This window comes from Aythya ferina (assembly GCF_964211825.1).
Source record: "Aythya ferina genome assembly, chromosome: 1".
Classification (NCBI taxonomy): Eukaryota; Metazoa; Chordata; class Aves; order Anseriformes; family Anatidae; genus Aythya; species Aythya ferina.
The window spans coordinates 144,431,815-144,457,653 of record NC_140296.1 but is presented as its reverse complement, the minus strand read 5'-3'; the positions used below and the strand labels follow the sequence as shown (position 1 = coordinate 144,457,653).

The 25,839-nt window shown below is 37.9% G+C and overlaps 2 protein-coding genes and 1 long non-coding RNA gene across 10 annotated transcripts in view; 2 read left to right on the top strand and 1 right to left on the bottom strand.

Moving 5' to 3' along the window:
* Positions 1-641: 641 nt before the first annotated feature.
* YARS2 (tyrosyl-tRNA synthetase 2) lies at positions 642-6,054 on the top strand. Its single transcript, XM_084507090.1, has 5 exons — positions 642-1,471; positions 1,947-2,114; positions 4,572-4,727; positions 5,048-5,218; positions 5,728-6,054. Exons 1-5 carry the CDS (start codon positions 657-659, stop codon positions 5,885-5,887), a joined length of 1,470 nt encoding a protein of 489 aa, XP_084363216.1. The 5' UTR covers positions 642-656; the 3' UTR covers positions 5,888-6,054.
* Positions 6,055-11,504: 5,450 nt separating this feature from the next.
* The window catches only part of DNM1L (dynamin 1 like), a 36,291-nt gene continuing 21,956 nt past the window's right edge, over positions 11,505-25,839 (bottom strand). For 2 of the 8 annotated variants that reach the window (XM_084507082.1, XM_084507083.1), the window contains 13 exons: positions 25,428-25,559; positions 24,931-25,137; positions 24,631-24,751; positions 23,116-23,271; positions 22,891-22,980; positions 21,860-21,952; positions 20,749-20,793; positions 20,195-20,251; positions 18,982-19,059; positions 16,434-16,601; positions 15,662-15,771; positions 13,396-13,555; positions 11,505-12,397 (listed from right to left, as the gene is read on the bottom strand). In XM_084507082.1, coding sequence (XP_084363208.1) covers positions 12,341-12,397; positions 13,396-13,555; positions 15,662-15,771; positions 16,434-16,601; positions 18,982-19,059; positions 20,195-20,251; positions 20,749-20,793; positions 21,860-21,952; positions 22,891-22,980; positions 23,116-23,271; positions 24,631-24,751; positions 24,931-25,137; positions 25,428-25,559 — 1,474 coding nt within the window. In that variant the 3' untranslated portion in view covers positions 11,505-12,340. The remainder of the gene's footprint in view (positions 12,398-13,395; positions 13,556-15,661; positions 15,772-16,433; positions 16,602-18,981; positions 19,060-20,194; positions 20,252-20,748; positions 20,794-21,859; positions 21,953-22,890; positions 22,981-23,115; positions 23,272-24,630; positions 24,752-24,930; positions 25,138-25,427; positions 25,560-25,839) is intronic. The other 6 variants (XM_084507085.1, XM_084507087.1, XM_084507084.1 and 3 more) reach the window with 3 other exon arrangements.
* Positions 14,973-17,457, top strand: LOC311430497. Its single transcript, XR_014688846.1, has 2 exons — positions 14,973-15,094; positions 17,275-17,457. It is a non-coding gene; the product is annotated as an uncharacterized lncRNA (long non-coding RNA).

Genomic DNA, 25,839 nt, shown 5'->3' with positions numbered 1-25,839 from the left:
CTAATTTTAATTTAACAGCCCAGTATTGGTTCTGCCTAAGTAACTACTCAAAGCTGGAGACCCGATTTCCAGTGGAGTGTTTGAGAATGAAAGTAATATGAAGACCCGGCGTTTTGGGATGTCGGATTGGGAAATCGGATTGGGAAAAAGTGAAGAATGAGCCAACACAACATTCTTTTTATGTGTGTTTTCTTTAATAACGTGAAAGACAAAGGCACGCAGGAGATAGCCCTGCACCACTTTTACCGTGGACTTTTAAAATAATGTATTAATCGGTAACAGAACACACAACATCTTCGCGTGATGTAGTTTTATTGCACCATTTATTGAAAAGAAAAGAAAAGAAAAGAAAAGAAAAGAAAAGAAAAGAAAAGAAAAGAAAAGAAAAGAAAAGAAAAGAAAAGAAAAGAAAAGAAAAGAAAAGAAAAGAAAAGAAAAGAAAAGAAAAGAAAAGAAAAGAAAAGAAAAGAAAAGAAAAGAAAAGAAAAATCAGGGCGAAGGCTGCACTTTGTGACCGAATTCCCTACTGGGGCCCCGCAGCGCCCTCAGGCGGCCTCCGCCGCGGCTGAGGCCGAGCCCGCCCCTAGCAACTCCCGGCCCCGTCCCGCCCCGCCCCGCCCCGCCCCGCCCCGCTCCCCCATCGTGCCCCGCACAAGATGGCGGCGCCCGCGCTGGGGCGGCGCTGCGGCGGGGCGGCGGGGCTGCGGGGCGGCCTGCGCCGGGCTCTGCTCCCGGCCCCGCTGCCGGCGCCGCGGCCTCTCCACGAGCGGGCGCCGCGGTCGCGGAGCTCGGCGGGGCTGCTGGCGGCGCAGTGCGAGCGCGGCCTGTTCCAGGAGGTGTTCCCGGGGCAGGGCGCGGAGGAGCAGCTGGCGGCGCTGCTGGAGCCGGGCCGCCCGCCCGTCACGGCCTACTGCGGCTTCGACCCGACGGCCGACTCGCTGCACGTCGGGCACCTGCCGGCCGTGGCGGCGCTGCTGCACTTCCAACGGGCGGGACACAACGTGGTGGCCGTGGTGGGCGGCGCCACCGCCCGCCTGGGCGACCCCAGCGGCCGGCTGCGCGCCCGCGAGCCCCTGGCGGCCGCGCGGGTGCGCGCCCACGCGCGCGCCCTGCGGCTGTGCCTGTGGCGCCTCTTCGAGAACCACCGGCGGCTCCTCTGGGCGCCCGGCCCCGGCGGGCCCGGCCTGGGGCGGGCCGAGGTGCTGGATAACGCCCGCTGGCTCGGGCGCCAGCCGCTGCTCGGCTTCCTGTGCGGCGCCGGCGGGCGGCTGCGGATGGGCACGCTGCTGAGCCGGCAGGGCTGCCGCGAGCGGCTGCGCAGCGCCGAGGGCATGAGCCTGGCCGAGTTCGTCTACCCGGCGCTGCAGGCCTACGATTTCCTGCACCTCCACCGCCGCAGAGGGTGCCGCGTCCAGCTGGGGGGTGCCGACCAGATGGGCAACATCATGTCCGGCTACGAGCTCGTCACCAAGTACGGGGGGGCCGGGGAGGGAAGGAGGGAGTTGAGGGGAGCCCAGCTCCCACCCTGACAGGGCGGTGTGGGGAAGCTCTGCTCGTCTGCAAAGTCTGGTGCAAGTGCTACAGAGCTCGCAGGCACATCAGTGTGTGCTGTTGCAGTGTCAACACAGAAAGCAAGCACAACAGGTGTCCCTGCCTCGTGAGCAGCATCATTTAGTACCTAGAGCAGAAGGCAAAAGATGAATGTGACAGTGCTGCTGCTCACAAAGCTGTTTATTTAAAGTACTTCATTACACACAAAGAACTTAAATGGTAGGGGGTGAGGGCACGCAAAAGAAGTGAGAACACTTTTATGAAGCGCACTTAGGAAAAAATAACTGGGGCTTAAAAACTTAACTGCTTTACAGAAAGGATAGCATCTTACAGAATGTCTGAGTGTTCTTTAACTTTACCAAAATGTGACTTACATTCTTCCTTAATCTTCTCAGGATGACAGGAACAGATGTGTTTGGTATTACTGTACCCCTTATTACCAGTACCACTGGAGATAAACTGGGAAAGACTGCTGGCAATGCAGTTTGGCTCAACAGAGACAAGACTTCTCCCTTTGAGCTATATCAGTTCTTTGTCAGACAACAAGATGACATAGTTGAAAAGTAAGTACTGCAGCTTCATCTTGGTTTTTGCCAGATCCTAACTGTTCTCTGGGGATGTGTGTGAGGTCACGTAATTAGTATCATTTCTCATAGCTCCTTGTAGACATACGTGTTAATTGTAACCATACGTTAGTTAAACAGGCATGATTAACTCCTAAGTACAGAGGTTAGTGGAACCCGTCTCCATGCTATATGCATCATAAATTACTATGTACAGAGCAAGCAAGGAAAGTATAACACGTCATTCTGCCAGTAGAGTGAATTAAGTTTATCTGATACATGTTAATTTGAGTTCTGTAACATCATGTCATCAAGTGAAATCTCTCCTGTAATAACCAACTGCAGGTTGATAGATAATATCATGTAACACTACATATTGCATGCTGCTTAACGACTTACACGTGAAGTTCAACATTTAGAATTGCAACACAATTAATAATTGCTTATCCCTAAGAAAATTAAAATAGTGTCTTGCAAGGAAAAAGCTGAGACATTCGTTTTTGTGATTGTATTAACTGTCTAGATCAGTGGCCTCCAAATGTTTTGGACTGGCACCCCATCAGTAATAAATAAATTTGAGCATGCACTCCCAGTACATGCATATATGTGGATTTGTAGGTTTTATATATATATATATACACATAAATACACACATGCACTGTTGAACTTACAGTATTTTCTTTTTACACCTCAGTGGATCATCTTGTATAGTCGCACTTTGAGACCATTGGTCTAGATAAAAACACACCTAGGAAAGTTACACTTCAGTAGCATTACCACAAGTTAAAAGGGGAGAAAAGGGTATCGTTTTAAGCTCATTGTAGGTGTATAAATGTATTTACAAGGTAGAGGTTTTCAGGATTCAATTTTAGCCATTATCAAAAGTAAAAACTAAGGCTGAGAAGCAAAACAAAAACAACAAAATTCACATACCTGGTCAAATTACTAATTGCTTGCACCTCCTCAAACCTAGCAGTCATCAGCACCCTCAGGTATAGTTTAATACTGTAACAGTAAAAACATCTCATGATTTGGCTCACCTTTGGACAAACGTACAGTACATTAATATAAATAGATAATAACTCATGCAACTAAGTATTAATCTTAAAAGTCTAGATAATGGGAGAAGTGCTTGTTAGGTAAATGACCAAAAGTACTAACATGTTGAAACCTTAAGCCTGTTTGATGTTCTACTTATATATCTTGCATGGAAAGAAGCTTTAGTGGATTTTTTTTCAGAATTGGAGATAGGAACAACTGGCATAATTTTGACTCTGCTTAATGTTTGAGGGAGTTACTGAAATGAGCTGTTCATCTTCCATATTGGGACATGGAAGCAAGGAGTTCAGCTTTCAGCTATAATGGCAAGTGGATTGAAGGATGCCCTACTGTAGCTACTTAAAATTGTAGCACACACAAAGACGAAATTCTAAACAATCGTTACTCAGGGTAAAGCAGTTCCAAATCCAAAGCACGGTCTTGTGTTCATTTTGCTGAGTCTGGATCCAAGTCAACCACACAACTCATATTCTTACTGAACAGTGTAAAAATATTAAAATCACACTAGGAAAATGTGAAAGCTTAGCAAAAACATGAGAAATACTGTCTGTCAGGCTTCATGGATGGCTGAGTTCCACGCTAGAATGCCACTGCGAAGGCTGATAGCTTTACTCAAGGCATCATGTTAGTTTTCAGATCTATTTTTCTTTAAATACTAATATCAATGTCAAATCTGAGTCTTCATAAACCTCAGATATGTCTTCACTTTTGTGCCATGACCTGCAGTTACCTCTTTCAGGGGTTCATTCCTTGATTTCAAATAGATGCTCTGCATCCACTGCACTTTTCAGACTGCAAAGAGGAGTATGTGGGTACTTAAAATGTTTCCTGCTTTCAGACTTTGTAATAGTAAGGGTACTTTTATTAGTACACTGCATTTCACAGTACTTGAGAGCACATTAGAACAGGCCTTGTTGTAAATGGTATGCCTGGGATACGCACCTTTAAATAATTGATTATCCTAAATAATCTTCCTGTTGAGATACTCATTCATCAGTACACAGTATGCTTCTGCCCCATGACTAGCATAGCATGTGGTATTTTGCATTAGCATATCATGTAACTACTAAAAATATATAGTAGAACTGTATGTGATTGCAATAAATGCTTTAAAGTACTTATTCCACTAGAAAAGCAAATTCTTGATTGTGAAACAAGCTTCATAAAAGTGTTTTGCATGTTATTTCTGACTAGCAAAACATTAAATAAAATGAGTTATCTTTGTAAGCTGGAAGTGTGTGGGCAAAAACAATGAGTTATCTGAAGGGACAGAATATCTGTAATATGGATTTCTTAAAGAGAGAATCATATTAGTGCTGCTAATGAAGTTTGAATGACAAAGACAGGAAATCCACAGTGATGCTTATGTAGACAAAGTAACTTTTTGCCTGCTCATAGATACCTGAAACTCTTCACCTTCCTTCCTCTTGAGGAGATTGCCCACATCATGGAAATGCACGCTAAAGAACCTGAAAAATGGGGCCCTCAGAAACGGCTTGCTGCAGAAGTAACAAAGCTCGTTCATGGCACAGAGGGGCTGGAGTCTGCTAAGAGGTGAAGTTTGATTTGTCGAGCAGTTTTCTTTCAGATTTATTCAATGGTAATTATCCAAGGCTTTTCAGGAACTATTTTCATGAAGTGAATTGTTGCTCAGCTATTAAGAGAAAAATGTAATGCTGTAGACTTGAAGGTACAATAATGATACAAAATTGCAGGAGAGTGGGTTCAAAAAAAAAATCAGAGCAGCAAGGGAAGTACTCTTACGTACTTCTGTGGACCCTCAGATGATGTTGGGGAGGGGAATATGCTTAATTTAACTGTACTTTGTGCAAAGATCAGACGAGTTCTATTTTGAATGATCTTTGTTCTCACAGGTGCACTAGAGCCCTTTATTACAGCAGCGTGGAAGCATTGGAAGCTATGTCTGACCAAGAGTTACAGGAACTTTTTAAACAAGCTCCTTCAGCTGAATTGGTACTTGAACCAGGAATGAGTGTGCTCGACCTGTGTCGCAAAGCAAATGCCATTCAGGATGGACCTAGTGGGTATGTTATCACCTGCACTCTTCAGTAATACCTCACTAAAGTGTTTTGAAGTAGTGTGCTTTTGCAGATGTTAAATGAAAGGTCAGAACAACCAACTCGGGTAGTAACATGTTAGCTATCTACATACCACTTCTAAATAAGAGTGGGACAGGAGACCTTACTACACGTTGAGGAGAAAGTGTATGGATAATGCAGTGTCATGTACTGTGCTTAAAAAAAAAAAAAAATCTACAGCTGGTGAAGAGAGCTAGCTAGCAACAGTGCAAGTTTCCTTATCCCTCTCAGAAGGGGTTGGAATTCTGGAGGCTAAGGTTGATGTCAGTTACTCTTGACCTGAAATAAATTTAACCTGCTTAAGATTTAAAATTTATTCCGATATAAACATACAAATAAAAACTTATGAAATAGCTCTTAACTAATCTTTCAATACTTAGCAGTAATCAATAGCTTTCTCTTGCAATTACAAGCTCTTTGTTTTGTTTTGTTTTGTGTTTTTTTTTTTTTTTAAGGTACCAGAAAATTACAGATGGTGGAGTGTCAGTAAATGGGATTAGAGTAACCAATCCTGAGACTGTTCTTATTCTTGGACAGCATATTCTCAAGAATGGAGTATCATTGCTTAGGGTTGGAAAGAAAAATTACTACATTATAAAATGGCTGCAGTTGTGACAACGGTGTTTCTCTACTGCTTGTTTTTTTCTGAATTTTCTCAGAGCATACTCTGTTGAAGATGGACTTGAAGATGTTTCTATATTATGCATTACTATGCAGCTCACAAACTGCCTGATACCAACATACACCAACAAGGTTCAAATAAAGGAAGCTGAGATTCTAAACGTGTATGATTTCATGTTTTTGTTTCTGACAGTGAATTACTGAATCAGAAAGTTATAGAAATTGTATAGCAGATAGGAAAAATCTGGTAACATCTGATTACTTCAGATAAGCCACGCTTTGTGTAGACCACAAATCGCAAATAGCCTGAAAAACTGCACACACTTCATTATGGCAGTTGTACCTACATTTGGATCTTTGGACTCCACTGAAGTTAAATATTAGTATTTATTACAGCTGGGCTTTTCCTTTTTTCCCTAATGCACAACTTCTGTAGTTAATGCAGTGGCTATCAGTATCAGCTGCTAACCTGTGAAGAGTAGCTAGACTTGTGTGACATGGCTCTTTCCGCTACAAAATAAGATACAGAACTATCTAAAACATGCAAAAGGAACAGTTGGAATTGCCATGGAGAACAGGTGCAACTAAAATACAGAACTGGAATGTTGTCATATGCAACTCTTAATTTTTTTTTATTTTGCATAGATGTTATTCTAACAAAGAGATTTTTAGATGTTCTGCCTTACTCAAAGTACCATTCATGAGAAAATATGAACAAGAAGACAAAGATTAATTCCAGAGTCCAGAGATGGATAGTAGGCTCTTGCCCTACTTTAACAACCAACTGCCTTGCAGGAAGGAGGGGGAACAGTGACCAGAAACTCTACAGCCTAATTCACAGCAAGATGAGCAAAAGCATTCTTTACTTCTAACAGAGGATGTATGCTGCTGGCAACTTCTGACTTCATCCTAACATAGAAAACCTGGATAAGTGGGTAAGAACAAACAACCTACAACCAATTGTTGTTTTTTTTTGTTTGTTTTTTTGTTTTTCTGGACAGGTTTGGTTTAAAACAAGTTGCAGAAAATTCATAATAAATAAGTGGAATGGTTAAGTCCTGATATGTAAGCTTCTTAATGGTTATGTTTGGGGCATACTGCATACAAGCTTTCCAGCCTTCATGTGGTAAAGAAGAATATTCAGTTCTTGAAATGAGAGACAAATCAGTCCCTTCAGACAGCAACATGCAAACACAGTACGTCTTGATTAAAGAACAAAAAAGCGACCCTACTACTTACGGCCTAGCCAACATTTGGGATCATAGCATCCTCATTGCCTTTTAAGGACAGCATGAAAGTGAGAACGTACTTCAGAGAGTTGGTGGAACACCACCATCTACATTTAAAGGCAGTGTTGCTTTATTTCATTGCTCTGAAAAAAAACCACAACTCAAACACCCCTTCATTACTAGTCACTACACACCTGAAATCAATACAGTGCCTTACTAAATTCAGACTTTCCCATGATGGGGACAGGATCATTTAGGGAATACAGGTGATGCAACCAGATCAACAACAAAATAAAACCACATGTGGTTACCAAAAATATCTACAGTACATAGCCATATTTGAATAACTTTGAACTAGTTAACTGAGCTGCTAGATCATAGTGTTGTAGCAGGCTGGCTTGAGTTTGTCCCTTTTTAAAGGGACATTCCCTACCGTAGTACAAATAGGTGTGAAAGCCTCAGTCTTATAAGCTGCTTGTTTAGGGCATCAATTGCAGTGCTGTTTGCAAGGACTAGAGTAATCCTTACTCTTAGGTGAAACAGTGATTTCCTAGTCTGTAAAACTCTATGACAATACAGTTTCACAGCCACAGCAGGAGAGGCCTTAGTCTCAGCTACCTGAATGTGGTACTGCAGCATCAGCTCTTATGTTGTTGAAATAGGTTATAGCATTGCAGCTGGTTTAAACTACCTAACATACCAGAATAGGGAAATAATGTTAAAAGAATTTTGAAGAGAATTCTAATTCTTCATTCTCAAGAATCCAGATGTTCTATCCATTATTTTTCATTTTTACTCTGATCAATTTGACAGTGGTTTTGTCTGCATTATCAATTGGGATTTCAATAAGTTACAATGGTTTGCTGCTTGTGGTTGTTTTTTTTTTTTCAGATTAAACTGTAATAGGGTAGTACTTCAGTTCAGTACATGGAGTTAATAGTGCCAGATAAGCTAGATAAGTCTCTAGATCCTGCTTACCTGCCTGATAATGAGATATCTATCCTATACATTAGGAATTTACTATATTTCTTTATATAACAAAATATTAGAATAATTATACATCATGTGTAATTATATAGCAATATATACTATAGCTATATAAAGACAAAAAAAGTAGTTATTTATTCCTATCTTTAAAAAAGTCTCCACATACCTTGGCAGCTCTCAAGACGAGTTTGTTTTGCTTGTCATTTTGCCTTATGCTACAGTAATGATCAGAGCTAAAATGCCCTAAAAGATCATCCAATTCATTTTTGTTAGAGTTTACCTTTTTCCCCAAATGGCAGAAGCATTACAGCAATACAAAAACGCGCGCCTGAGAATAAAATACAGCAGTAACACCCTTGTTAACCTCCAGAGAAATACAACAGATTAGATTTGACAGCTACTTTCTGTTTGCAGGAAATACGCTTCTAGGAGTAGAGTAAGTCATACTTGTTGTATCTGACCTCACCTGCCTTTTTCCCTTTCATTTTCACATGGTGTTGATCCACAAGTATCCCCTGATTTCAAGTTTGTTTGTTTTTTTAAAAGCATTAGCACCCACTTTGATCACATATTAAAAGGATTTTATTTGTTTTTACAAATACACAATTGAAAAAGAATTAAATTCTTTGTGTACAAGGTTTTTAATGAGATCCATCAACTCCAAGCAATTTATTCTGTGTTTCTTTCTGACCAACTGCTACCAATCTGAACCTTTTCCTGACTTTCCAAAGCCACAACTGGATGCAACCACTACTTCTCATGGACAGCCTGTACAGGGTGTTGCATCTGAATATTAGAATGGGTAGGTCAAGAATCAAGGGTGATTGGAAAAACTAGTATTCTTTCTTAGACTTGAATATTAACAGTTGTGGCAGGTAGCAATAACGGGACTGCTTTCAAGAGGGGCTTAACTTAGTAAAGCTGTCACAGTGAAGAGGTAAAAGGTGAAAGGACATGCAGCAAATACACTAAAAAGGAGCTATCTAAACATAGAAACACCACTAATTTAAAGGGGGTGGCTGTTTGGGCATAAACCAATGTTCAGTTTGATCTACTGTTCATCTTTCAGACTTCAAAGGAAAAGCTATCTAACTCACCTCAAAGCACACAAGTTTAAAAAAAACAAACAAAAAAATAGATATATTTGGGAACTTCACTATCTACAGAAAACACCAGTTAGCAGTCTGCTCTGCTCTCAGGCTAACAGATTTAACAGTGAAAAAAACAAACAAACAAATATTACTCAAGATAATTCAATGCAAGTTAGGAACAGGGGCACAGCATATTGGCAAATTGTTTCCCCTGCTGTCATTCCATAAAGCAGGGACATAAGTTTGCAATATATCTAATCTGGCATCTCTCAAAGCCATCATCCCTCCTTAAAGCAGGACTCAAAGGCAAGTTCTACTTCAGAATACAATTTGAAGCACACAGACACTCCCCTTACACACTAAGTGAAATTTGACTACGAAAAAAAAATCAAGTAATTTATTGACAAATTGATCACACACAGATACTGTGTTTTATTTACAGTAGTACCACACATACGTCAGGTATCAACATCAAACATTTAGTAGTCTAAACTTAGCTTCAGAGGTTATTCTCCCCCATGACTGTTTCACTGGATAGTAAGTTGTCTTTTGTGTTAGCTTGAAAGTTGTTCATTGATGACAAAAATATTTTGGGTTTAAATTATATAAGGTTGACTAGAAGACATCTGTAAGCAATCAGTCTGATCTAGTGAGAATTTTTCAGTTGCTACTCTACTAGACATTTTACCAATTCTTCTGTTACTTCTACTAAGGGTAGCAACAACAGTAGCACTTTGACAGGTTTAAAAAACAACTGCCATCAGCAGCCTGTCTACACTGTAACTTCTGCAACTACTACAAGAACTGAAAATACTAAATTGCAGGACAAATGCAAACATATGTAGGGCTATACAAGTATAGTTATTCTATAAACTTGTAAGAGCATATAGTCCTGCCACCTGACCTAAAAGTCAGTTCAAAACTTATTTCTGGGATAATATATTTTTGTATATCATCTGTTTATTTAATAACAGGACTGTTACAGCATGGATTTTTAAAGATTTGCATTAAGCGTGACAAATCATCTTCATTTTTTGGCACTCAACTCACTTGAAAATTTGCAAAACAAACAAGCATTTCAAAAAACAAATCTCACATGACATTACAGAGCCAGTTATCACTTGCAATAATGTTGTAAATAAACGGAACTCATTTGCTTTATTGTAGTATTTCAAAACTTTGCAAGTAAGAACGTCTCCTTCCAACAGACTGTTGACTGACATTTGGGAGTTCAAGCTTAGTAGCAGTTCACTTAAGGACAGTTCTACTTTGCTGAAAACATATTGCTTAAATGTCAAAAGTGCAAGGGAAAGAGATGTCGGGTGAATTTAAACTAGAAATGCAATGCTTTTGACAAAATACTCTCGCTATTCACCAAAATTGATTTGAAAAGTGGCTTGCACTTCACTACAGTCACATTTCTTAAATCTGAGAAGTACCATCTCTGGATAAAAAGTGAGAAGTTAGAATTACTTCCTTTGTATTTATTACATCTAATGCATACATCATGACTTTTTAGGCTGCTTAAAAATACAGAATATATTTCCATGTCCTGCATGAATTTCAGTAATGCATAAAATAACTATACAAAAAAGTGCGTGTAAGACTTAACTCCTTGGGTTTATATTGATACCAAACTGAAGACTACCATGTGAAAAATAAATCTTTAAAACAGACCTTGCTGGAAATGGAGGTCTTAACTGGTTTTGAATTTTCAATGTTTAGCATTTAGAAAAGGAATTCCACTTCTGTTAACTGGTGCAATGGGAAAAGGAACTGAAGATGGGAATAAAAACCTCAGGGTACTAGCCCGATATACTAAGAGCAAGCCATGGCTGTTAACAGCAGTGTCTTATTTTTCACATGCAAGTTGTGTTAAAGATAAAATATCAGTAATACCACAGTACACATTTTTTAACTTCATACAAAAAAAGTAAATCTGTTTGAAAAGTACATGCAAGTGTGCTGGCTGGAATTTAAATAAATTTTTATTCATAAAAATTAAAATGCTTACTCTTTAAAGGTTAGTGAGAACAATATTTATCTGTATGAATTACAATCAGAAGAAAATAACTCATCAACTTAACTTCAACTTACTTCCTAATTTGATTGTCCTCAAAAAAATAAAAAAGCTACTTATAGCACAGTAAAATTTCTTCAAAAGCAAGTGAAATCTCTAGTATAAATATTCCAATCCTACAGACTTCCCTTCATGCTGTCATACCTTCTAAAGTCTGGAAAGAGTTGTGGGGATCCCCTTCTCCCTGGCCAACTTAATCTGTTTTTGAAAGAAACACTATCTCGTAACAGTTTTGAAATCCATTTTTATTTTTTTTCAGCTATGCCAGAACAAATTTACTATTGGATGGTCCAGGGGCTTGGTCCCGGGGCGGGGAGGAAGGGGAAGGTGGTCTTGTACCTGATTTTAAACCCCAACATTTATACACAAGCTCCAGTGCACATCGACAACTTTGCACCCACTTTTTAGTAGTAGGCTGTTACTTGTTCACAAGCTCCAGGCTAATTCATCCAACATGATACTCCATTAAATGAAGATCAAAATTTTGTCTGCAGTTTTAACATTTGGGAAAAAATGGGGACACACATACGTAGCGATACGGTAGACATCTCTACTGTGCTATAAAATTGACACCTCCATCTGCCATAGTGCATGCAATATATTCATGAAAGAAAATACATGGTGCTCTCTTCTCTTCACAGTATTTAAACCTCTACTGTAAAAGCAGCTTAAAACTATGCCACAAGACTACACTGTCCATCTTAACCACAGGCAACCTGTTCAGCAAGTCAGGCACTGGAACTTTAATGTTTTTTCCCCAAGTTCAAATGAGCCTGTCATTGAGACAGTAAGACTTGGTCTGCTTTAATTTGCACCAGAAAGCTGGTAAGGAAACATTTAGAGCCATTTATTATGTGGATTAAATATGACTTACTTTGCAAAATACAGCGTATTTTTCTGTTTGCAAATCAAACCAACTGTCTTTACATGAGCAGATTTACACAGTTGCAGTACACAGATAAGAGTTCATAAATAAAAATTCTATTCCGTATACCATGCCTAGCAATTTTCAAGTCAATGTAACCTCCAATGCATATAAATAGTGTGGCTGGTACAGTCTTCACCAAAGATGTGTCTCCCGTATCTCTGCAATGATTTGACTGGCTCGCTGCAGGGCCTGCACACGGAAAGACAAAAAAAGACAGAGTTATATACTGTTTATGAAGGGATTTCTCAGACAGGCAAGGAACGGCAATCTAGAAAGTCTGATGTTAAAATTTAAATCAAAGCCTGTCCCTTTCATTAAAAAAAATGAGTGGTAACAATCTGCAACAACATTAACTCTGATCTGGACAAATGCAAAATTAAGTTTGGTCCTGTGAAGTTTACAGTTTGAAAAACAATTCCCCTCAATCGAATATGTTTATCGTATAGGAACAAGGATTAAACTTAATATAGGGGTTCTTGGACAAGTGGTATCTCAGAGTATGCGATCTCTCAAATGCACAATCTGTATGCAAGAGAGAAGTACGTTTTGCTATTTCTTTATTGAAGCTGCACTGGCATCTGAGAGGCATTGTTTTCTATACAGTTCAATCCAAAGAAACATAGTGAAAAAATGAAGAGTTCTGTAAAACAGATACATCCCAAATGCACACAGATGTACACTGTGGTCATGATAACCAAGTCTCAATGTTCCCACTGTTTATATCACAGGGACCTACCTAGAGATAGACCTACCACTGGCCCATAGGCACTGTGTGTGAAGCATTAGAAGATGGGAACAGTTCTTGAAACACTGTAATCAATCCTTTCCTGCTCCCCCCCAAAAAAACACACTACTGAACACAATAGAGGGAAGTTAAATAAGAGCAGGTGATCAAAAACAAACGCTTAAGTTAAAAGAATACCAGATGAGAGCTTCTGCTTTAAACATGAAACACAGTTTAGCTCCCTTCTTCCCAAGTACTCAGTCTACATAATACTGTGTAATATTTCTACTCATATATTGCTTCTAATTCCTCTAGCAGAGAGAAAAAAATGCCCTGACACACTTTTAAAAAAGTAGCATAATTAAAAAGCAAGGCAAATTTTTCAAGAATCTCACATTTACATGGTTTCAATTTCATCAGCTGTTCTCATAAGCTCCTGATTTTTTTTTTTTTTTTTTAATACCTTTAGCATGTCTGCTGCCTCTTTTCTGCGCTGTGCCATGTCTTCAGACTCCGTCAGAAGGTCATCCAACAGCAAGGATTTATACAGCTGGCCTACCAGCTCGCTCTGAAGAGTGTCTTTCACGTGGTTCACCAGAAAATGCATCACTGCCTTTGGCACACTGCAAGCACAAAAAAAAAAACATTGCTTCATGAAAGCTAATCAAAACAAGGTTTGCTCTAAATTTAAGAATGCACAATGTGAGCAAGCAGCTACACAGAACCTTGGCTCAGACTACCAGGAATCTACTGCTAACAAAAAAGAAGTTTTCAATCTCAAGTAAATGAAGTATCATGTGCAATTTTAAGAGCTGAAGAGACTCCTCAAATAGGATGGCAATACTGTAAAGGACATGAAAATATATATGGTGTAAAGAATACATTCAAAATAAATTACTTTTTTTCAACAGATACCAGAACTCAAATCTCTACTGTGTTAGGCAGAAAAAAAAAAAAAAGCTAAGTATTTTACCCTAGGATCAATCTTCATGTGTAAGTGAGGAGGCAAGGAAAGGACTGAAGCATCCAGTCTTATCAGATAAACTGAAAATAGGATCACTGTTCAAACACTGGGCCATATCATCTCTAGCATGAAACAGCATGAGGGCAATTTTCAACTGCAAATGGAGTTTAAGTGAGCAAAATCTATTTGACTGGAGTGGAGGCAGGCAGGAACTAATGAGAACCAAGAACAGTCTTTCAGAAAAAGACCACAGAATCTGTAAAGCAACATTTTTCAGTTTTATGTCAGGCTATTGTACCCCCAAAGAATCCATGGTTTCAACTCTGATTTCCCCACCATTAAAATTCCTGAAAAAAATATTAAAGTATTCAATCTAGCTGAACCTGATTTTCTTGGGGACTTAAGATGTGTGTAGCTTTACTCTTCTGAAAAAGTGGGCAAAAATATTTACTTGAGCATTGACAAACTCAAATCATTATACTAACAGAGTACCAAAATCTGAAGATGTAAACACAGGAACAAAAACTGAATTACGGCACCTCAGGTTATTTCATCAGAATAGCAGCAACCAACAACGAAAATACTGGTGGTCCTTCCCAACTGATAAATAAAAAATATTAGTTTAAACAACCTTGCTGGCATAACACTAAGCAGTATTTTGCTACTAGTGTGGTTTGGGAGTTGACACAGTCAGTACTAACTAATTTAACAGTGGCCCCATCACTCTTCCCATGTGCCTACAGCCCTAAATCTAAATCATTATCCTGGGCATATCAAGAGTTTCGCTCCAAACAATGCACTTTCAGAGTGCTGCAATTAGCATTCAAGCATTAACTTGGCAGGGAGCATGCAAGTCTAAACAGCCAGATCCAAGATCAACCTCAATCCATCACCACATCTCAGTTCTTGGAGTCATACTCCCAGATTTGGTTAGGCATTTTCCCACTGCATTCTGCTGCTTTAAGGGTCCTTACTGGGCAGCTGAGGGAAGACTTCTGGTAAATCATGATGAGACAGTAGAGGTCTATTAATACTGAAGTAATTCAATTCATTTCCTCTTTTCAAGCCAATACACTGCAAGTTCTACCAAAAGAAGAACTGAAGAAAGAAGCCCAAAATATTTTGGGAGTCACCTGGCTATGAGCTAAAGCAACCCAAAACTCAGGTTCAAGGCCACATGGGGACAAGTACCATCCAAGTAAGAGCCTGAATAAGCTCTGCAAACACGATGTGGGATGGACATGAGTACAATCTTTGAAAGATATCTCCTAGAAGTACTTCTCAAGTAGGCAAGGTTGTTCTAATGCATACAGTTGCATACAGTAGAAACATGTTATTTCCATCCTCATAGCTATGGACGAGAAAACTTGGCCACAGTTCCTATTCAACCTCCCTATTTGAAATAATAGGATAGCAAAGCAGAGTTCTACCATTGTTATATAGCCCCCAGAGTTTATTCCAGTTATTTGCTGCAAAACATACATCTAAATTGCAGCATCTTCCAGAAAAGCTCTTATCTCCTAAGTAAGGAATTGAATAATTTACATCAATATAATACAGAATTAAAACCATTAAAGAAAATACTTCAGCCTTCTTAACTCTGTGAGAGGTTGTTTTACTGCTGCTTCCTCTTTAAAAAAAAATAATCACATTTTCCCTCTGCTTAAAAAATAAAAACGTGATTTTAAAAAGCCACAATTATATACATGACCCTTGAGATATCACATTTGTATGGCTTAAGTATTTATAGGCAGTTTGGTTTTACCTGTCCTGAATGTTCTTTCTAACAATAAGGAAGTAAGATTTAATGAGTCGTTCAATCACTTCACAATCTCGTTGCTCACGGGCAGAAAGTTTGCGTGCAACAGGTACAGGCTACGTAAAAAAAAATTAAAACATCAGGTTACAAATTCTGCTCATTTATATATATGTATAAACATCAAACTGGGGGAGATCAAAAGGAACCACTGCTCTTTTAGTCTGATAATTTGATACATGTAACCTGCCTTGCAATAAACCTATTATTGAGAAATAAACATCAAAAGACATCAACATCCCAATCTTTGAAACTGAAAGGTCAGACAGCACCACCACTTTTTTTTTTTGTAAAAGCTCACTAAAGGAACTAAGCTGTGCAACAAGAATTTTCATCTGTTTTTACTTTAAATGGCTTTTGTTTTTAATGATTCCTCTAGTATCAAAAATGCCAACTTTAGCAAAAATGAGTAGGCATTTGAGTTGAGACAGGAGCTGAAATTTACTTCTGTAGAAAGAGTGATCTAGACAGGATTTTACTTGCGTAGGAATTTGTGAAAGGAAGCCACATATCCCAAATCATAAGCTGAAACTAGAGGAGGAGAAAAGAAGGACTGAGTAGCAGGAAGGGTGGAGAAAGGGGATAGAGCTCCCTGTTCCTATAGTGGTAACTATTTATGAAGATATATATTACTATCCAAGTCACAAGAGCTGGAATGCATGTATTTTCTTTCCTGAGTCTGAATTACGAAGAGGAGGCATCTGTCTTTCATGACACTCACCACATCTAGTAGGTTTACAGCATGTCCTTTTTGAGGACTAGCAGGAAGGGCTGCAGCTGGTTTCGATTTTTCCTCTGCTGATGCCTCTTCCGCTTTTGAGGGTTTAAGCATTCCTCTCCAGTTGCCTGTTCCAGACTCCTGGGACGCATCTCCTGTTGCAGGAGCAGCCTGCACAAACAACACAGTAAAGAAAAATTGGAGAGTTAAAACACTAGCACTGCAAAGCAGTGTCTGATCAAATCTTCTATTATGGAGCTATACGTAACTAAGAAGCAAGATTTTCATACATATAATTTTCTTCCTACATCCTGTTCTTCACATTCCCCACCTCTGTTTTCCCTTTGGGAAACTGATTAGAAGGACACTTGCAATCTATTAATGGGTGTAAACTTAAGAGTTGTTTTGGTTTCCTAATTCTTAAGAAATAACTTGACACTTCACAAAACAAATCCCATCAAAACTGTGTAATGTGAAGTTGAAAGACTTGTATTACAGCAACAGTTTGCTGCTTTTCTGCTTACAGCAGAAAAAAAGAGTATCAATAAAGTGAAAGCTTTTAAAACTCGCATCCTTCCTAATAATGGTATGAAACTGTTCACAGAGACAAGGTCTCCAGTTGTTTAAAGGTCTAAAGATCACTTCTGAAATATGGAAGTCTTCCTACATCTATTAGTTTTTACCACATATTCCTGGACCTATACTATCATGACCATTCTGAAAGCACATATGACAGATCACTACAGCTCTTAGAAGGGCTCTTGAATTTATTTATAAATTCTTTGTACAGAAACCAAAGTTCCTTATAATGACAGCTAAAAAATACGCACTTTTACATTTCCAGGTACCAAAGCTACGAATGTATTTGTGCTGCCAGACCTCAAGTTACTGAAGGCTTTTCTGTACTAAATCAAGAAGAAAAACCTTCATCTTCTGGAAGTGAAGATCACAGTTTCTGGGAGTAAAGCTTTCCATTCCAGGGAAAGAATGACTCTCTGGTCTTCTGAGAAGAGGACGTAACACCCAACTCTTACACATTAGAAATCACTGGACAAAAGAAATATTAGTAGATGGTACCCACCACAGGTTAGATAAGTAAATAAAAAAAGACAGTTTATTTTGATGTGAAACAGTCTTAACTTTTGGTTTGCACCTTTCCATATACCTGGCAGCTGTTCTATTTATTACTGTACTGTAAAAAACAAATAAACAAAAAACCCCTGTAAACTCAGCGCTGGTCATTAAAGGCTCTGAGGTGCTACTACTTACGTCTTCCTTCAGGAGGAAATAAGCTAAAACTATCTACTGTGTTTACAATTAAAACACCTCCATGGCTGACCCTGGATCTAGAGAGAGTGAAGAAAAGAAACATGGCAAAATGGCTGTATGTCAGGAGGAAACACAGCTAAACTGCATATATTTCTTATTAAAATTGCACAAAAACTGTTCAGAGACATTGCACCAAATATATTGGAAGAATTCAAATCAACCTCTTCTAATAAGAGGTAACCACTGATAAGGACAGGTCCATTCATTTTTTTTCTGATTGTAAGACAGCTATTCAAAGTGGCAAAATTCCCCTCATTCAGTGTTACTATAGAATGGGCTGTATCTCCCAAGCAATTTCAGAAACAAAGCTGCAGTCTTTCACACCAAACAGAGCACTGAGGATTCACTGACTATTTAATAATAGGAAACAATTTAAACCAAATTTGGCAGTTTCCTGCAGCTTTTGTGGTCACAACGGTATCCTCACAATTGCTCCAGATTTCCTTATAGATGTTTGCAGCATATCAGAACCAATAAATCTTCGACCAAAACTGTAATAAAGTTCCAATACCAACTTGAACTACTTTGTTCAGGACAGAAATGACAGCTTTACACAGAGGCAGAATGCATGTGTGCAGTGAAGCAAAAAGCCTGAGTCCTCTTGGTTACTCCTGCTACGCAGCTTGGTGACTATCCATCTTCTCTGACTTCACGTAAAAGCAATTAGCAATAAAGTCTTTACACTACTGAGCTGTTATTTCAACATGACAGACAGCACGCCTGAAGTGTAACAAGCCACTGCAGAACACATTTCACAAATAGAAGTGAACCAGGGATTGAACGATTAAGTAAGACGACAAAAAGGGGGCTCAGGTTGGAACAAAGCCTGTAAGGATTCCCTGCAGGAAGCAGGAAACTCACATTTTTAGTTTATCTTCTGTTCTCCTTCTTTAACTGTCAACACATTAAAAACATGCAGTTTAACAACCATGCTGAAAAACTTTGATCACAATACTGTTGCACCAAACAAGCAATTGACTACAAACAGGGGCAAATGTTGCACCACAACATATTACAACCAAGGGTTAAAACAGAAAGCAGTGGCTTTGCCACCTAGTAGTACATCTCTACCCACATACTACAGTCATGAAATGTCAAGCAGTCTACACCCGGTAGGGCACAGCGGGTTGAGGACAGAGCCCTACAGACTGCTTTCCATAGTACCTGAAGGTGCACCACAACATATTTCGCATGCAGTGCTTATAGAAAAATCAAGACAGACCTTGCCATCAGCCTCAGCAGAAGCAGCAGTAACAGTCTCCTGGGAAGCAGGTGTCAATGCACCTGGAGCTTTAGTAGACTAAAGAAGGTAAAAAAAAATGCAGGGAGGGAAAAAAAAAAAAAAACAACTGAAAACCACCAAATCTACCTAGCACATGTATGCACTTTTATCTGCGAATATCTTTTTGTCTTAAAAAAAAAAAAATCCAGAAAAGAAAATACTTTGGATTTGCAAGCAACACAGTAATATAAGGATTAAAAAAAAAAAAAAAAGCATGTTGAAGACAGTTAAAGGACTTTTGGCTTATCTGGACTTCACTTTTTCAGCTCCTTCACTGATGATTTAAATATGAAGTCAATTAAATCAAGGATCAAACAGCACTGAAAGCCTTCTCTAGATAGCTACCTTAAATTCTCAGTTCATCCATCAGCTGACTTTTACAAACTAAAGGCACTAATATTGAAGTCCACTATGAGACTTCATCTTACTTTTTAAGCTAGGAAACAAAAAGATTTCTCAGCTGTAATCATTCCTATTACAACATGTGATGAGTCTAAACTATATTCTGTACATTTGAATTCTAAATACTTCAGAGTATTAAATACATGACCGTCTAAAATCCTAGCTGTCAGTCTGTTCATTCCCACAAGGCAATATTTTCACGATGCTTGATAACCAAGCGACAGAAACAGACCACACGACTGGTTTATGATGATCAACTGAAAACTTCCTCCTCCATTTTCTCCCAGAGAAAGTAAGACTGCACTAAAACTGCAGTCGAGTGCCTTTAAAAAAAAAAAAAAAAAAAAAAAAAAAAAGTGCTACATTGGCAAACTGATTATTTTAAACAGTTGTTTATCTTTTGAAATCAGTGTCACGGCCATAAATTTAAGCATGCAAGTTCTGAATCCATCTTTAACATCTGCAAGCATTTTGAGCCTCACCTGAAATGCCACTTAAGTAATACATGTAATACTAATGTAAATTTATAGGTAAGTCTTCAGAAATCCCAAATGTAAAACCTGCATCTTTGGAAGACGAAAATGACATTCTACTTCCATCTTATGAAATTCAAAGACAGAAGTCAATATTCTCAAAGCTCTCAAAACTGTCACTAGGCCAGCAGATCAAAGTTCCCAACATTTAGATTAGATCAAAGCAGAACATGTTATACTTAGAATAAATAAATATATTAAAATCAACATTTACTCACCTTGTCTCGTGGCACAGCAGAAGGCAATTCCCGGGCTAACCTGTTACGTCTTTGTTCCTTTAAAAATAATCCAGCAAGACCTCAATTAGGTATCGCTATATCACCACACATCCAAGACTCGTATTTTAAAGATGACTTAAATTTTAGAGACAAACGCTAATAACATCTCATCCAGTGCCATGTAACCATCCTACGAAAGCATCAATTATTTTCATGACACTACTCTGATTACTTGACCAAAGGTAAATTCTTAATAGAAATTTTTTTGCAAAACTTATTGCAACATTTTCTATAATCAAGACTAGAGCCTTTAGATAACAGGATCAAAGCTAAACGGTTGGGCTCTGTGTAGATTCTCTGCAGCTTTCATTAAACATTAAATCTTCAAAGTAATCTAAAAGAATTTGATTTCACATCCAGCAAGGTTGACTCTGATTTGCCCAGGTGAAAACATTCACTTTATAACAAACCAATTTGAAACAATCATGACAAAGATCTGATTTTTCTTGAAAGTAAGAACTGATTGTCCACTGAATAAAAATAAGATGTTTTACATGCTCTGTTTCTTCAAACATTTCAATGTCCTGTTCAGGAAGATACTGGAAAAGAACTAATGTAGGTAACACACAATAATACAATAATCTTACATTTAACTTCACAAAATCTTAATTTTCGCACTCCTAGCAGTTTGTGCAGACATTGTTCCTGAACTAGATTCAAGAGCAGTCAGTCTATCAAGGCAAATTCGATTGCATAACCAGTCAAAACAAAATGTATTTATAAAAAAGAAGTTAGAACCAACAAGCAGAAATGACAACATAAACATTTTAAAAAGAATGCTACTATGAAAAAATGTGTTGAATCAGCAAGGGAACACAGGAATTATTAACAAGCTCTTAGTCAGACGGATGAAATACTGCAACAAAAATCAGACTTGGAGAAAGAGCTGAGCAGATCAGTTGTAGGACAACAGTTTCCATAGGATGTCAGCAACAAAGTTTACCAATCAAAACTGGACTTGAAAAAGAGAAAAGGCTACTGAAGCTGTAAAAGCCTGATGGAAGAGTGGTGGAGAAAATTGTTTTAGGGAGACGGAAGTTCCTGAACACAGATTCAGGAACAATACCAAAGGCAAGCAAAAATTAGAAGCTGAATAGAGGAAACAATACCTGTATTATCATTTCATGAGTGAGAGGAACATTATAGCTATTGATAGATTCTGTCAGAGAGAAGATGCAGTTACTTTGACATTAAAGAGAATTTCACAACCATCTTTTTAAAGTTTCTCTTCCAAAATTTCACTTAATAGCCACCACTCAGGTGCCCATGTTATCTTCCAGGAGACATACAGGCAGAATTGTTTCAATTGAAACATCGGCCACTGGTTCTGCATGTAATATGCAACATAAATCTAATAAATCAACTGATCACAAGATAAGCATACACCGTATTTGTATTATAATTAAATCTTTATACTTCAGAAGGTATAACTATGATAGAAGAACATATGTGTCAGTTTCTTTCTATGAAGCAGTTTTTTAGGCTTTCATTTGAAGAGTCAAAAGACATTTAACAAAGATATAAGCCATGATCATAGAAATCCTTTCGACTTGTCCACTTTTCAGGTAAGCATACAGAAATTTTCAAGAGGATGTATTTTCTTACCTCGATGTTGTTATTCATTAATCCACAGGCATCAGCAAAATCTGGGTGTTTGGTATTAATATAGGCTAACTCAATAGCCACTAAATTATGAACCTGCAATGAAAGGTCATGCAAAGGTCAAAAATTCAGTGAGAAGATCTAATGGCAGTGAAGAACAATGAAGAACAATGCAGTCTAACTGTCCATAGCAAAAGACCATTTTTACTGCCCCAAAGACAGTAGTAAATTTCTGACCCAGAAAAAAGCAAGGGAATTAATTTTTCATTGCAATACACTCAGACCTTCAGATCTTTTTTGAAGTTATATCAATTTAACTTGTTAGCTTTATTAAGCTAACCCCTCTCCAGCAAGAAGTAAACAAAACTCGGCCATTTGAGTGTTCCATATGATGTAAGCGATATAGCTTACAACCTTCAGTTACAAGCCATCCTAGTGAGAGATGCCTCACTATAATACGCACATACAACAAATTTTGTTTGCTTTTCACATTAAACATACACATACGTGTACAGATCCAATATCTTTCTTTCCTCCCCAGTAAGCAAACCTAAAGCAGACTTCTACCTTTGGAGAAATATATTTTAATATTAAAGTTGAATTTTCACTTCTCATTAACTAAAAGGCATTAAAGGTAAAAATCAACATTTTATCTCAACTTTACCTTTAAAACAAATAGAATAAGGACTATAATTTAATTTCTATCATTACATCTTTAACTACAGTAAGTGAACAGCTTCTGTTACAGGGAAGGTAAATTTACCTACATCAGAAAGACTAGGAAGCTTTAGATCCAAGTTTTAGTAAAATCATCTTGGAAAACAAACACAGCAGACAGTAAGTTGCAGAGGGTTCCACCCCATCCCTTTGTTTTTTATGTATTATCTTCTAATACAGAAGAAACTACTTAACAAATATGAGTTATGACTCCTTTAATCATTTGGGTTCCTCACATTACACAGCAAACAGAAGCATCAAGGAAAACTCTAGAAAACATAATTTTCCCAGCAAAATTATAGTAGATGGCAAATTACCATTTCATTCGTGACAGGAAGTCTTCTACGCAGAAGACAAGTTACTACTTCAACTATGGCATCATGCAATTTAGGAAACCTCAATAATTCCTAAAAAAAAAAAAAAAAAAAAAAAAAAAAAAAAAAAAAAAAAAAAAAAAAAATTATAGATGAGACTTACAGATTTTTGGGGAGAGGGACAAGCAGTAATTGAAAACATAATTCAAGATTTGAGCACACTTTTACCTGTGTACTGTAATTACTACAATGTTGGATAATCCTCTGCATTTCTTCATGAACCAGCTCCACACAACGCAAGCTAGGCTCTTCTAAACGTTTGATTTGCCTTTTAACCAGCAATTCAAATGAAACTTCAGGAACAAACAAGGCAGGACGGGGACCCTAGTTCAGAAGAAGGGTAAATTTTGCTAAGTTGCATACTGAAACGACAAGCATTTATAAGTAGCAGTATTTGATGAAATCCTGAATAGAGAAGGCTGCAGTTTTCACACCCAAAAGAACACTCATAACAGGCCTTGACAGTTTAAGAGCATTACATATTAAAAGCATATATTGAAATATAAAAGCTTTACAGCCTAAAGAAGCTCAAAATATCTTTAAGACAAAATTTGTGTTCAGTGATGATTAACCAGCACCCTTGTAGAATCCTGAACATTTCTACGTGGTCTGACAACCACGAACAATTATATTCCAGATTTGTGGATCCAAGTTTACATGAAATTTATTATAAAGACATTCTCTTCTTAATTTTCATCAGACAAAAATATCCAGCAGTTCTGGACATACAATTCTCACTGCACGATAGCTGGGTTTGCTGTTAAATATACTTGTAAAGTGTCACTGTGTTAATGTTTGGGATAATTTAATTTATGACTTTACAGACCAATGCTCAGCTATACACGGGGTATTTTTACCTGATTTTTTTCAAACCTAAATGAGCTTTAGAAACACAAAGATGTGATGCTTCACAGAAAAGTAATGCAACATTTAGTGACTGGTAAGATGTATTACTTTTACAGAAGGATAAGAACATGCAAACAAATTGCTGCTGCAGTGTACCTAATGTATTCCAAGTCTGAATAATTACTGACCATGCAGAAATGCAACTGCCTGTACCCAGCAGAACACAATATAAAAGCTGACTTGCTTGATGTTCAAGTCAAGTTCTGAGGAGTGAACATTCCATATAATGACATATTTAAAAGTAAGCTTGCTTTTAATTCTTACAGTACCAATCCCCATATGTACAACAAACCCGATCAGTCATGTAAATACTGAACCATTTAAAAAAAAATCAAGTAATAGAGAATAAAAAAAAAATAAAAGATCCAGTAATAGAGAATGAAAATATCTGAACATGTCCTAGCCCGTAGACTCATGGTAAGTCTTTATAGATAGCACAGAATTTCTTAATGCAAAATAAATACATAGGCAGTTTTTCATCACCCTTTCTGTAATATATAACAGCTTCACCATAAGGTTGCCAAAACTGGGCTGGAGCTTAATTTAAACCTACAAGCAAAAGAAATGAGTAAGCATTCCCCTTAAACTCGTTAACTTTCTGATAATAGCTGCAAATTTGGATTTTGTATTTTTCACTTCAAATGCCAAAAAGCAGGATTCAGCCTATTTGCATAAACTCTTTCAGCTGTTACTAATTTAGAGTCCTGAAGGAGCACAAATTGACAAAATTTTATTTTGAAACCACTAACAACACTTAGAATACAGAGCAACACTCACAGTAGCATTTCTAATGGCAGTCAGAATATCAATTGTGTTAAGGCCACCTAGAGGATCAACAGATTCTAAGGTTCTTCCAAAGGTCTCATGAAAAATGTAACAGATTCTGGCTCCACCACATCTGAAAGAATAAAATAACAACTAAAAACAAGGAAAAAAGCTTTCATTGCAAACATTTTTACAGTTAATTGGATTCAAACATTTTTTATTATGTTATGCTCTGATGTACTACTATTACCAATATAAACCAGCAAGAGCTGCTGGGTCAGTCAGTATTTTAGAAAAACATTTAGTACTTACAGCTCAGAAGTCTCTATGTATTTTGCTGTTCCTTCAATAGTATTACAATATTCTGTGGCAAATTTGGTAATAAGCTGCAATAAAGTGGCACTTTTGTCCTCAACAGGTTCCCCATAGCTGTTTAGCAGAGACTGGTATTGAGCAGCTAAAACATTGATTCTGGTTTTCAGTTCTGGCAAGCAATCCCTGATATGATGCATTAGTAGTCTAAAAATAGAAAACAGGCCTTAATGAGAAGGAAGGAATAATTTCAGCTTTATCATCTCTATCAAAAGAGAAACAGAAAATTATCATCAAAGGAAAACATTTGCTCAGGGAAATTACAGTAAATGCAGAAATTGAATTTGGAAACAGAGCGGTTTCACTGTACAGCACCAAAAGAAAAAGGAAAGATAAAAAATAAATGGTTATACATATTTCTAACACACCAATCTATATCTTAATGTGCATTTAAAATAATGCATTTATTTTATTTTTTTAGATGTAACATGTAATACCTGTTCAGTGTTCTAGCAAGATACTTAGTTCCATTTCGATTGGCTAGGGAAGGATACTTCTTTTGAAGAAAACCATACTCATCACGGATAGAATCAGCTACACTCTTCTTATTGTTAATATCCAACTGACTCCTGAAGTTAAAAGGCAGAGTTGCACAGTAGTTAATGAATAAAAAAAGGAAAAGCAATTCACACTTATTTTTTTCCTGACAGAAGATCTGAGCAGACAGTTTTTGCTTTGTACACATAACCCTTCTCCCTTATAAAAGAAAGAATGGTTTTATTTGCTGGAGCACAGACATCAAATTGGTACAGATTGCTGTCATACATATGCAGACTGAGCAAAACTATCAACACTGCATGAGATTTGACCTAGCTGCTGCAAAAGGTAACATGCACAACTACAACAGCC

Excerpts from the sequence above, each read along its gene's own strand:
- YARS2 (XM_084507090.1), top strand. The coding sequence starts at position 657 with ATGGCGGCGCCCGCGCTGGGGCGGCGCTGCGGCGGGGCGGCGGGGCTG. Across the intron at positions 4,728-5,047 it reads GGGCTGGAGTCTGCTAAGAG|GTGCACTAGAGCCCTTTATT; the intron begins GTGAAGTTTGAT and ends TTGTTCTCACAG. Across the intron at positions 5,219-5,727 it reads ATTCAGGATGGACCTAGTGG|GTACCAGAAAATTACAGATG; the intron begins GTATGTTATCAC and ends TTTTTTTTTAAG.